The sequence below is a fragment of the Pristis pectinata genome, chromosome 32, assembly GCF_009764475.1.
Source record: "Pristis pectinata isolate sPriPec2 chromosome 32, sPriPec2.1.pri, whole genome shotgun sequence".
NCBI lineage: Eukaryota > Metazoa > Chordata > Chondrichthyes > Rhinopristiformes > Pristidae > Pristis > Pristis pectinata.
The window spans coordinates 1,107,011-1,120,769 of NC_067436.1; the positions used below are offsets into that span (position 1 = coordinate 1,107,011).

The 13,759-nt window shown below is 43.5% G+C and overlaps 1 protein-coding gene across 12 annotated transcripts in view; it reads right to left on the reverse strand.

Annotated features, from left to right (window-relative positions):
- Window positions 1–7,064: 7,064 nt before the first annotated feature.
- The window catches only part of tpm1 (tropomyosin 1 (alpha)), a 38,626-nt gene continuing 31,931 nt past the window's right edge, over window positions 7,065–13,759 (reverse strand). For 6 of the 12 annotated variants that reach the window (XM_052042789.1, XM_052042785.1, XM_052042775.1 and 3 more), the window contains one exon: window positions 7,065–8,357. In XM_052042789.1, coding sequence (XP_051898749.1) covers window positions 8,275–8,357 — 83 coding nt within the window. In that variant the 3' untranslated portion in view covers window positions 7,065–8,274. Of the gene's footprint in view, window positions 9,109–13,759 lie in introns of all 12 variants that reach the window. The other 6 variants (XM_052042791.1, XM_052042790.1, XM_052042778.1 and 3 more) reach the window with 2 other exon arrangements.

A 13,759-nucleotide genomic window follows, 5' to 3' on the forward strand; every position in this document is an offset into this window, starting at 1 on the left:
AGGATTTGCATGTGAATATCTGCCTCACCTGGCAGGGCTGTTTAGGGCTCTGGATGGTGGTGAGGGAGGAGGTGTAGGGACAGGTGTTCTACCTCCTACAGTTTCAAGGGCAAGTGCCAGGGGATGGGGAGGGATGGGTTGGGGGGGTATAGGTAGACCAGGGAGTCACGGAGAGAGTGACTCCTGTGGAAAGCAGAGAGGGGAGGGGAGGGGAAGGTGTGGTCAGTGGTGGGATCACATGGCTGGCAGAAGTTGCGAAGTATGATGTGCTCCATGCGTAGGCTGGTGAGGTGATAGGTGAGGGCCAGGGAGTCATAGAGCATTTCAACATGGATATAGGTCCTTCAGCCCAACCAGTCCATGCCAACCATGGTGCCCACCCAGCTACTCCCAATTTCCTATGTTTGGCCCATATCTCTCTAAGGCTCGCCCCTGCATGTAAGTCCCCTTAGAGATCAGCAGGGCCGCCTCTGTCTCGAGCCACAGGAGATGGGTGGGATTTTTAATGAGTTTTTCTACTCGTTGTTTACTGAGGAGAAAGTCATGGTTGCTCAAGAGATAAAGGAAACAAGTGTACATGTTTTGGAGGAAATTCATATTACCAGAGAGGAGGTATTCGCAGCCTTACAGCACATTAAGGTGAATAAATCTCCAGGGCCTGACCGAGTGCATCCTCAGACTTTGTGGGAGGCTAGCGAAGAAATTGCAGAGGACCTTGCAGATACATTTGCTTCATTGTTAACCACTGGGAAAGTTCCAAAGACTGGAAGGTAGCTAATGTTGTTCCGTTGTTTAAGATGGGTAGCAAGGACAAGCTAGGGAATGACAGGCTGGTCAGCCTGACATCAGTAGTGGGGAAGTTACTAGAGGGAATTCTGAGGGACAGGATCTACCAGAATTTGGACAAAGTCTGATCAGGGGGAGTTAGCATAGCTTTGTTTGTGGAAAGTCATTCTTGATGAACCTTTTAGAGTTTTTTGAAGACATATCCAAAAAGATAGATGAGGATAGGGCAGTGGACGTTGGAACTTTAGCAAGGCCTTCGACAAGGTCCCGCATGGTAGGGTGGTCTGGAAGGTTAGGTCCCGTGGAATCCAGGGAAAGCTAGATAGGTGGATTCAAAACTGGCTCAGAGGTAGGTGGTTGAAGGTTGTTTCTCAGAATGAAGGCTAGTGATTAGTGATGTGCCACAAGGGTCAGTGTTGGGACCCTTGTTATTTGTTATTTATATAAATGATTTGGATGTGAATGCACAAGGCTTGATCAGTAAGTTTGCATACGACACAAAATTAGGAGGTGGTGTTGATAGTGAAGAAGGTTATCGTAGATTACAGGGGGATCTTTATCAGTTAGGGAGGTGGGCCGAGGAGTGGCAAATGGATTAAAATACAGGTATGTGTGAGGTGACGCACTTTGGAAAGTCAAACCAGTCTAGGATTTATACTGTGAATAGTAGGGCACGAGGGAGTGTAATGGAACAGAGGGACCTAGGAGTACAAGTGCATAGTCTGTTGAAAGCAGTGTCACAGGTAGACAGGGTGGTGAAAAGGGCATTTAGCACGCTGGCCTTTATCAGTTGGGGCATTGAATATAGGAGTTGGGACATTATGTTGCATTTCTATAAGTTGTGGGTGAGGCCGCACTTGGAGTACTGTGTACAGTTTTGGTCACCCTGTTATAGGAAAGACATGGTTAAACTGGAAAGAATGCAGAAAAGATATGGAAGCTTTAGAGAGGGTGCAGAGATTTACCAAGATGCTGCCTTGATTAGAGAATGTGTCTTATGAGGAAAGGTTGAGTGAACTAGAGCTTTTCTCTTTGGAGCGATGCAGGATGAGAGGCAACGTGACAGAGGTGTATAAGATTATGAAGACAGCCAGCACCTTTTTTCCAGGGCGGCAATGGCCATACCTGAGAACATCTGTTTAAGGTTAGAGAAGGAATGTTCAGAGGAGATATCAGAGGTAAGTTCTTTATACAGAAAGTGGTGGGTGCCTGGAATGCACTGCTGGGGGTGGTTGTAGAGGCTGATACAACAGGGACATTTAAAAGGCTCTTAGATAGGCACATGGTTGTAAGAAAAATGGAGGGTCATGACATCGTGGGCCGAAGGGCCTGTACTGTACTGTTCCATGTTCTATTAAAAGATTTATGAGGATGTTGCCAGGACAAGGGCCCTGAGTTATAGGGAGAGGTTGGCCAGTCTAGGTCTTTATTCCTTGGAGCGTAGGAGAATGAGGGGTGATCTTATAGAGGTTTATATAATCATGAGGGGCATAGGTAAGGTGGATGGTAGCAGTCTTTTCCCCAGAGTAGGAGAGTCAAAAACTAGGGGGCATAGAATTAGGATGAGAGGGGAAAGATTTAAAAGGGATGAAGGGCAACTTTTTCATGCAGAGAGTGGTGAGTATATGGAACGAGCTGCCAGAGGAAGTGGTTGAGGCAGGTACAATAGTATTTAAGAAGCACTTGGATAGGTACATGGAGTGGCGGGACTTGAAGGATATGGGCTGAACGCAGGAAATTGGGACCAGTTTGGTGAGCATCATGGTCGGCATGGACTGGTTAGGCCGAAGGGCCTATATCCATGCTGTATTAAATCTCTGACTCTATAACTGAAGTGTAGGAGTGCACAAGAGAGGTTAGGAGGGCAAAAAGAGGATATGAGAGGGATCTGGCAGGCAAGGTGAGGCAAATTCCCAAGAGGTTCAAGGGGTATATTAAGAGTAAAAGGGTGGCTAGGGAGAGAATAGGTCCCCTTAAAGATCAGAATGGCCGTCTGTGTGTGGAGCCAAAGGAAATGGGTGAGATTTTTAATGAATATTTCTCTTAAGTTTTTATTATGGAGAAAATGATGGAAGTTAAGGAAATGGGTGAAATGAGTGTTGTACGAATTAGCAGGGAGGAGGTATTGGAAGCCTTAAAGTGCATTAAGGTGGATAAATCCCCGGGGCCTGACCTGGTGCATTCTCAGACCTTGTGGGAAGCTAGAGAAGAAATTGCGGAGGCCCTTGCGGAGATTTTTGCTTCATCTCTGCCCACAGATGAGGTTCCGGAGGACTGGAGAGTGGCTAATGTGGTACCATTGTTTAAAATGGATAGCAAAAGCAAGCCAGGAAACTACAGGCCAGTGAGTCTGACATCAGTGGTGGGTAAATCGCTGGAGGGGATTCTGAGGAACAGGTTCTGATTCAGGACAGTTAGCACTGATTTGTGCGTGGGAAGTCATGTCAGACAAATCTCTTACAGTTTTTCAAGGAGGTAACCGTGAAGGTAGATGAGGGAAGCGCAGTGGATGTTGTCTATATGAATTTTAGCAAGGCCTTTGACAAGTTCCCTCATAGCAGGCTGGTCTGGAAGGTTAGGTCACACAGGATCCAGGGGGAGTTAGCAATTGGGATTCATAATTGTTTGAATTGGAAGCAGAGGGTGATGGTCGAGGGTTGTTCCTCAGACTGGAGGTCTGTGTCCAGTGGTGTGATGCAGGGGTCGGTGCTGGGACCTTTGTTGTTTATAATTTATATATACGATTTGGATGTGAATGTACAAGGCATGGTTAGTAAGTTTGCAGATGATACTAAAATAGGTGGTGGCGTAACTAGTGTAGAAGGTTATAAAAATTACGGGGAGATCTTGATCATCTCGGTGTGTGGGCTGAGGACTGGCAAATGGCTTTCAATCCAGATACAGTGGCATGCAAAAGTTTGGGCACTCCTGGTCAAAATTTCTGTTACTGTGAATAGCTAAGTGAGTAAAAGATGACCAGATTTCCAAAAAGCATAAAGTTAAAGATGACACATTTCTTTAATATTTTCAGCAAGATTACTTTTTTATTTCCATTTTTTACAGTTTCAAAATAACAAAAAAGGAAAAAGGCCCGAAGCAAAAGTTTGGGCACCCTGCATGATCAGTACTTAGTAACACCCCCCTTTGGCAAGTATCACAGCTTGTAAACACTTTCTGTAGCCAGCTAAGAGTCTTTCAATTCTTGTTTGGGGGATTTTCACCCATCCTTCCTTGCAAAAGGCTTCTAGTTCTGTGAGATTCTTGGGCCATCTTGCATGCACTGCTCTTTTGAGGTCTATCCACAGATCTTCGATGATTTTTAGGTCGGGGACTGTGAGGGCCATGACAAAACCTTCAGCTTGTGCCTCTTGAGGTAGTCCATTGTGGATTTTGAGGTGTGCTTAGGATCATTATCCTGTTGTAGAAGCCATCCTCTTTTCATCTTCAGCTTTTTTACAGACGGTGTAATGTTTGCTTCCAGAATTTGCTGGTATTTAATTGAATTCATTCTTCCCTCTACCAGTGAAATATTCCCTGTACCACAGGCTGCAACACAAGCCCAAAGCATGATCGATCCACTCTCCGTGCTTAACAGTTGCAGAGGTGTTCTTTTCATGAAATTCTGCACCCTTTTTTCTCCAAACATAACCTTTGCTCATTGCGGCCAAAAAGTTCTATTTTAACTTCATCAGTCCATAGGACTTGTTTCCAAAATGCATCAGGCTTGTTTAGATGTTCTTTTGCAAACTTCTGATGCTGAATTTTGTGGTGAGAACACAGGAAAGGTTTTCTTCTGATGACTCTTCCATGAAGGTCATATTTGTGCAGGTGTCGTGCACAGTAGAACAGTGCATTACCACTCCAGAGTCTGCTAAATCTTCCTGAAGGTCTTTTGCAGTCAAATGGGGGTTTTGATTTGCCTTTCTAGCAATCCTACGAGCAGTTCTCTCGGAAAGTTTTCTTGGTCTTCCAGCCCTCAGCTTGACCTCCACCGTTCCTGTTATCTGCCATTTCTTAATTACATTACAAACTGAGGAAACGGCTACCTGAAAACGCTTTGCTATCTTATAGCCTTCTCCTGCTTTGTGGGCATCATTTATTTTAATTTTCAGTGCTAGGCAGCTGCTTAGAGGAGCCCATGGCTGCTGATTGTTGGGACAAGGTTTGAGGAGTCAGGGTATTTATAAAACTTTGAAATTTGCATCACCTGGCCTTTCCTAACAATGACTGTGAACAAGCCATAGCCCTAACAAGCTAATGAAGGTCTGAGACCTTGGTTAAAGTTATTTGAGAGCTTAGATCTCTTGGGGTGCCCAAACTTTTGCATGGTGCTCCTTTCCTTTTTCACTCTAAAATTGTACAAGACAGAAATAATACACTAATCTTGCGTAAGATGTTGAAAAGAATGTTTCATCTTTAACTTTATGACTTTTGGAGATCAATTCATCTTCTACTCACTTAACTATTCACAGTAACAGAAATTTTGACCAGGAGTGCCCAAACCTTTGCATGCCACTGTAAATATGAAGTATTATATTTTGGGAGATCAAACCAGGGTAGGACTTATACAATGAATGGTAGGGCCCTGGGGACTGTTATGGAACAGAAGGACCTAGGAGTACTAGTACATAGTTCGCTGAAAGCAATGGTCACAGATAGGGTGGTGAAGGCAGCATTTGTCATGCTGGCTAAAGGAGTTGCGAGATAAATTTGCAGTTATACAAGACATTGGTGAGGCTGCACTCGGAGTATTGTGTACAGTTTTGGTCACTCGGTTATGGGAAAAATGTTGTTAAACTAGAAAGAGTGCAGAAAAGATTTACCACAATGTTGCCTGGACTTGGGGGCCTGAGTTACAAGGAGAGGTTGTGTAGACTGGGACTTTATTCCCTGGAATGTAGGAGATTGAGGAGTGACCTAATAAATGTATACAAGATCATGAAGGGCATAAACAGGGTGAAAGCACAGTCTTTTTCCCAGCGAAGGGATGTTAAAACCAAGAAGGCATAGGTTTAAGATCAGAGGTAGATTTAAAAGGGACTTCAGGGGCAGCTTCTTCACGCAAAGGGTGGTGTGTATTTGGAATGAACTGCCAGAAATAGTGGTTGAGGTGGGCACATTAGCAACAGTTGAAAGCCATCTAGATAAGTGCATGGATAGGAGAGGTTTAGAGGACCGTGGGCCAAACGCGGGCAGATAGGACTAACTCACTGGGCAACACAGTCTAGCTCTGGAAGGCATCTTGGTCAGCATAGATGAGTTGGGCCGAAAGGCCTGCTTCCATGCTGTATGGCTCTGTGACTGGGGAAGTGGGCCAGATGGAATTTAACTCAGAACAAGGGCAAAGTGATACATTTTGGGAAGTTGAACCAGGCAGGGTTTGCTCAGTTGTCCCTCATCATTCGGAACTCCTCGAACATCCCTGCCCCTGGGGAGTAGAACAGAAACAGCTAGGGGTACAGTGCATGGTTCCTTGAAAGTGGCAACACAGGTAGAGAGGGTGCTGAAGAAGGCATTTGGCACACTTGACATTGTTAGTCAGGGCATTGGGTTACAGGAGTTAGGACAACATGTTACGATTGTACAGATATTGGTGTGACTACACTTGGAGTACTGTGTGCAGTTCTAGTCACCCTGCTCTAAGAAGGATGCCGTTAAGCGAGAGAGGGTGCAGAAAGATTCACAAGTATGTTAATGGAATTGGAGGGCCTGAGTTATACGGAGACTGGATAAGCTGGGGCTTTCTCCCTCTGGAGTGAAGGCGGCTGAGGGGTGACCTTATAATGATGTATAAGATCATGAGTGGCATTGATGGGCCGGATGGTTATGGTCTTTTTTCCCCCAGCGTAGGGGAGACTAAAACTAGAGGGCATAGATTTAAGGTGAAAGGGAAAAGAATTAAAGGGGACCTGAGGGGCAACTTTCTCCCCCACACAGAGGGTGGTGGGTATGTGGAATAAGCTGCCAGAGAAAGTGGTAGAGGCGGGTAGAATTACAACTTAAAAGGTACTTGGACAGATACATTGTTTGGCCTATATCCCCCTAAACCTTTCCTATTCACAGGCAAATGGGTCTAGCTCTGGAAGGCATCTTGGTCAGCATAGATGAGTTGGGCTGAAGGGCCTGTTTCCATGCTGTATAACTATGATTCTACCTACTTCATTTAGCTGTAAAGGACTTTTGAGACATCAAGGTTGTGAAGTGCTTTAATAAATGCAACTTTCTCTCAAATTCACGAATGATGAAGCTCATTAAGAAATATGGACATGTTTACAAAATCTCATGAGTGTGTGTTTATTACCATAATAAAGTTTACAGACAGATATATTGTTAAACCAATTCACATTAAGCGTGCACAGGGAAGAATTACCAGAATGTTCCATTCATTATTGCCTTTTGCAACAAAATAGTCTTCTGATTTTGCCTTTTCAATATTCAAGAGTATACAAAGGCAGCAATTAATTTTGTAATTTCATTGTACTCATGTTTATGGTCTTAATAACTGGCCACAGATAAAATCAGCCAATATTGGCAGAGGCACCCCATTAATAATTACTACATTACAACAAAATTGTTGTAAGTCCACCCCTCAACTTCCAAGTAGAGTAGTGGGTTTATCAAATATATTCCAACAACTTTTCTATGCATTTTATGCAATGTGCATAATGCCTTCTATGCATGTGACGCCATCTACATCCCTACATTCAGTGATTTTGCAGCGAACTCAAAGATGTTCATATTTAAGATAGGAAGTGGTGAGTTACTTTAAATACATTTTAAAAAATTGACTTCTAACCTCTTTGGGGAAAGTTGAACTAAAAGATGGGAGGAGGATTACGACTCAGACATCTGTCTGAATGATTTGGACATGGGACAACTACATAGTTTGTTACAAAACAGGCAATATTCTAGGCTGCAGTACCCATAGCTTCAAATAAAACATTCCTTTCTCCTCCTCTTCCCTCCCAAAGTAAAACTGCAAGCATTTAAAAACCCAGTGGGTTTAAAGTGTTGTGCCCTAACCCCTTCGTTATCTGGTTGCCAGTGCGATTGTCCATAAAAAAAGAATCTAAAGCAGCAAAAGAAACAATGCAAGGGTGAAAGACATTTGGTAAGGGTTTAAAAATAATTTCTGGAAAATATCAAAATATAAATGGGGTGGTGAGGGTGGAGCCAACCTTTGAAACAGGAAGTTGCAAGAGAATGTGTGTTTTGGAATACAAACAGCCTGCAGGTTACAGTACTTTTGAAAAACAGCTGGGAGAGTTTCTTAATAAAAGGTGTAATTATGGGATACTGCAGGTTTTTGATTTGGAATATATTCAATTGCGCAGTAGTGTTACCGTCAAACGGTTCATCATTCATCATTAATCTTATTCCAGGCTGCCTGGCCCTTTCCCAAACATCCACGTAAAAGCAGAGTGCACTTGTTCTCAAGTAAGGGCTTTGGCAACAGAGGGCAACCTGTTCGAAGCAAACCTCAGCCACTCACAAATTATTAAGCTCCTGCAGAGTTTGATCGAGCATCTGATGCATGTTGAGATTTTCTTCTTTGGCTTGTGCCAATTTCTCTGTTGCAAGATTAAAAGATAATTTAATATAACACACATCATCTCCAAGATTCACATTCAAGGCATGCACATATAACTTGGCTAGCACAGTTCAAGTCATTTGCGAATATACAGCGTAAATGCAATTCAGAAATGTTTGTTCAGAAGGTGGGAAAATGAAGACAATTCTGAGCAAAAGTTCCATAAGGAGTCTAATTTTCCCTGTTATACGAGAGACTATATTTCATGTTTCTAAAGCATTGGATAAAGGTTGTGCAAGGATCTGGACAAATCCAAATTCTTTTCGGCAGAATGTTAATCTTTCAACAGCAAAGATGACGAAATAGGGTGATGCAAAGATATAGAAAACTTGAACGTACAAAACACACATACACAGGTATCTGGCTGGACCTACACATGCACATCTAAAAACACTGGCTTAAAGTTGTACCAATCAGAATTTTTGTCCTGTGGAATGATGGCATTGCACTTACACTGAAGCAGCTGTTGTCCTGCAGACCAGTTAACTTACTGAGAAATTTTAATCAAGGAATAGCAAAGCTGACTAAATTATACGAGTCTAAGGGGTGAAAGAAACTGATCATATTGAGGGACACAACCCTACAGTAATCTAATACTAGTCAGTGGAAAAAATACAATGGTCAGAAACAGGCTAGATACCACCCCTCAAATCAGTCACTCAGGTCATTCAAGGCCAGCTTAAGCTCATTAGCAAGAAGACGGTTTTGCTCAAGTTGGTGATACAGGCGGTCTTCAGGATCCCCAGGCAAGGTGCAGGAAACAAAAGCAGAAAAGTTCAAGTTAAGTGAGATAACACAACAAGAAAAAACAGCAAAGCTCAGTATCAAACCAAATCCATGCAGCTCCCATTAATGATCAGCTCACACCTCTGCAATGTTACAGTGCCCATGTATACACATGCCCCAACACAAGGCACAATACACCAGCATCACATCTATAGTCATTCCAAGCCCATTCTGGGCATTGTCAAATTCAACACATGCCCAAACCTTTTCTGTGGAACAAAGGCTTCTGTTGCTCACTATATGGTCACCAACTCTGCTAAAAAAACTCCTCTTCTAGGTGTCATGCATGGAATTGGAAGTCTAAGTGAACTTACAATTCCTCTGCATTACTGTGTCATTTGCTCTGTACATAATTCAAAGAAGTATTAGGATTAGATTACTACATGCAAGTGACTTACATTCTTGCATTCACAACCCGACTACAAATGGACATTTATTAACCACCCATGGTAACCTTGAGGGCATTAAGAACCTAACATATAGCCTGGATTTGGCAGGGAAGAGAATTCCAATAAATCATGAGAGTTCAGAGCCAACACGTTCCCATAAGGAATCTGGATGGCAAGGGACGAATAAAGGAAAAAAGGAACATGTGGTGGGTATAGAGGTACTGAAAACAGGGGAGGCCCTTCAGGAGTTAGCACGTTGCAAGAGGTGGAACTTAAAAAAACGAATGAGGGCAAAGAGGGGGCATGAAATATCCATGGGCATACAAGATTAAAGAAAATCCTGAAACTATTTTAGAAGGTAGCCAGGGAACGAGTGGATCCTGAAAATAAACACAACAGGTCAGATCACATCAGTGGGAAAAGAAGCAGTGCAAATACTTCAGGTCAAAAACCCTTGTCAGATCTTTGACCCAAAACATTAGCTCTGTTTATCTTCCCACAGGTGCAGCCCAACTTATGAGCATTTTCTGTTTTTTTTTCAGATTTCCAGCCATTGCATTTTTTTTTGCTTTTCCAGGAGTGGGTCTCCTTAGTGACCAGAGGAGTAATCTGTGTGTGGAGCCAGGCAATGTGGGCAAGGTCCTAAATGAATACTTCTTATTGGTAATTATCAAGGAAAAAAGACTTGGAAGATAGTGAGTTCAGGGAGGGGTATGTGGATAATCTGGAAGTGTTAAGGAGGAGGAAGTTTTAGATGTTATGGCTTGATAAATCCCCAGGGACAATGAGATCTGTCCAAAGTTGTCATGGGAAGCAAGGGAGAAGCCCCTGACAAAGAATTTTGCATCTTCATTAGCCACAGGCGAGGTGCCAGAAGAGCAGAGGATAGCTAACGTTATTCCTTTAAGGAGGGTAGCTGGGATAAGCCAGCCAATTGTAGGCTAGTGAGGCAAGCATCAGTGTTATGGAACCTTTTGGACAAATTCCTGAAGGACAGGATATATATACATTTAGAAAGGCAGGGATAGCAGTGTGGCTTTGTGGGGGATATCTTTGAGGAAACTAAAAAGACTGATGAAGGTAGGGCAGTAGACATGATCTATATGGACTTCAGGAAGGCATTTGACAAGGTCCCGTATGGTAGGCTGGTGCAGAAGATCAAGACACATGGGATCCAAGGCCAGCTGGTTAATTGAATCCAAAATTGACCTGGTAATTGGAGGCATAGAGGGGAGTGGTAGAAGTACACATTTCTGACTGGAAGTATGTAACCACTGATATATTGTAAGGATCCATGCTGGGACCCTTGCTCTTTGTGGGATATGTAAAGGATTTGGATACAAGGGGTATGATTCGTAAGTTTGCATGTGACACAGAAATTGGTGATGGTGCGGACAGTGAAGAGGGATGTCCAAGGCTACAGCACGATACACATCAGATGGAAAGTTGGTTGGAGCATTGGTAGATGGAATTTAATCCTGACAGGTGTGAGGTGTTGCATTTTGGGAAGTTAGACAGAAGGAGAGCATATACAGTAAATGATAGGGCACTAAGGAATGTTGATGAACAGAGTTCAAATCCATAGTTCCCTGAAAGTGGCAACACTGATGGTGAAGGCAGCATATGGCACACTTCCCTTCACAGGTCAGGGCATAGAATATAAAAGTTGGAATATTATAACCTCACAAAACACTGGCGACACTGCACTTGGAACACTGTGCATTTCTGGTCACTACACTACAGGAAGGATGTGGTTGCACTGGAGAGAGTGCAGAGGAGATTCACCAGGATGTTGCCTGGATTGCAACACTTTGGTTATGGGGAGAGATCAGACAGGCTGGGCTTGTTTTCCCTGGAGCAAAGGAGACCGAAGGGTGACCTGATTGAGGTGTATAACACAAGAGGTACTGATAGGCACGGAAGTGTAGCTGTTAGCGACCCGGGTTCAATTCCAGCGGCTGTCTGTAAGGAGTTTGTCCATTCTCCCTGTATTGGTATTGGTTTATTATTGTCACTTGTACCGAGGTACAGTGAAAAACTTGTCTTACAAACCGATCTTACAGGTCAATTCATTATACCAGTGCAGTTACATTAAGTTAGTACAGAGTGCATTGATGTACTACAGGTAAAAAAAAACAATAACAGTACAGAGTAAAGTGTCACAGCTACAGAGAAAGTGCATTGCAATAAGGTGCAAGGTCACAACAAGGTAGATCGTGAGGTCATGAGGTATAGGTTTACGGTCATAGTCCATCTCATTGTGTTCATTAGTCTTATCACTGTGGGGTAGAAGCTGTCCTTAAGTCTGGTGGTACGTGCCCTCAGGCTCCTATATCTTCTACCCGATGGAAGAGGAGAGAAGAGAGAATGTCCCAGGTGGGTGGGGTCTTTGATTATGCTGGCTGCTACACCAAGACAACGAGAGGTAAAGACAGAGTCCAAGGAGGGGAGACTGGTGTCCGTAATGCACTGGGCTGTGTCCACAACTCTCTGCAGCTTCTTGTGGTCTTGGGCAGAACAGTTGCCATACCAAGCCATGATACATCCTGCTAGGATGCTTTCTATGGTGCATTGGTAAAAGTTGGTGAAAGTCAAAGGGGACAAACCAAATTTCTTTAGCCTCCTGAGGAAGCAGAGGCGCTGGTGAGCTGTGTCTGCATGGGTTGCTCCAGTTTCCTCCCACATTCCAAAGACGTATGGGTTAGGAAAAAGTGGGCATGCTATGTTGGCGCCAGAAGCGTGGTGACACTTGCAGGCTGCCCCCAGAACACTCTACGTAAAAGATGCATTTCACTGTGTGTTTTGATGTACATGTGACTAATAAAGATATCTGATCTGAGATACGGAAGATAGTCAGGATTCTTTTCCCCCACGGTAGGGGTATCTGAAACAAGAAAGCATAGGTTTAAGGTGAGAGGAGTGTGTTTTAAAGGGGATTTGAGGGGAAAGTTTTTTGTTTCACAAATAGAGGAGTTGATATCTGGAATGCGCTGCCAGAGGAGATGGTGGACTCAGATACAATCTCTATGTTTAAGAGACATTTAGACAGCACTTGAATAGGCAAGGCATAGGATATGGTCCAAGGGAAGACAAATGGGATTCGTGTTGATGGGCAGAAAGGTCAGCATGGACATGGTGGGCCGAAGGGCCCTTTTCTGTGCTGTACAACTCTAAGTCCAAGCATGTGAAGGGTAAGAGGGTGTCCAGGGAAAGGATACAGCCTATAAGGGACTGAAATGGCAATCTATTTGTGGAGCCAGATGTAGGTGCAGTAATAACACAAAGATACTTCTCATCTGAGAAGTATCTATGTATTACTCTTCTAGAATTTCACCCCTTCCCTCCTCATCATCTTTACTGAGGAGGAGGGATGGGGTGAAATTCTAGAAGACATAGTTAAAAAGATATTAGATGCCTTTAATGGGGGGATATATTCGGCTGCAATGGGCAGGGGAGGAGATTGCTGGGGCCTTGACAGAGATTTATAGAGTCAGTTATACAGCACAGAAACAGGCCCTTCGGCTCATCTAGTCCATGCTGACCTGGATCCCAGGGATCAATTTTTGGATCCTTCCTGTTTTAGCCTATGTTTGTAGACAACATGAAAACCTGTAGTGTAGTGAGAAGGGTAGTCATAATCTACAAGATGATATTGATTTTGAAGATGGACAGAGCAACTGTAGATGAATTTAACTCTGATAACTGTGAGATAACACATTTTTAGGAAGACTGATAACTGATTTAGGAGGAGATACACAAAGAATAGTGAGATCCAAGGGAGTATCGAGGAATAGAGGCCCTTGATGTACAAGTCCAAGGATCCTTGAAGGTGGCAGCACAGAGATAAGATGGTTAAGGAAGCATGTGGAATACTTTCCTTCATTAGCCAGGACACTGAATATATGAGCAAGGAGGTTCTGGTACCCTTTATAAAACTTTGGTTTGGCCAGAGCTGGAGTACTGGTTGCCACAATTTAGGAAGGATGTGATTGCACTGGAGAGGGTGCAGAGGAGATTCACCAAGATGTTGCTTGGCATGAAGTGTTTCAGTTATGAGGAGAGAAACTGGATAGACTGGATTTGTATTCCATGGAGCAGGGAGGGCTGAGGGGGAACCTGAAGGTGGTACAGAAAGTTATGAGAAGCAATAGATACATAGTAGGAAGTTCTTCTCCTTTGCAGAGATGTTTAAAACTAAGGCACAGAT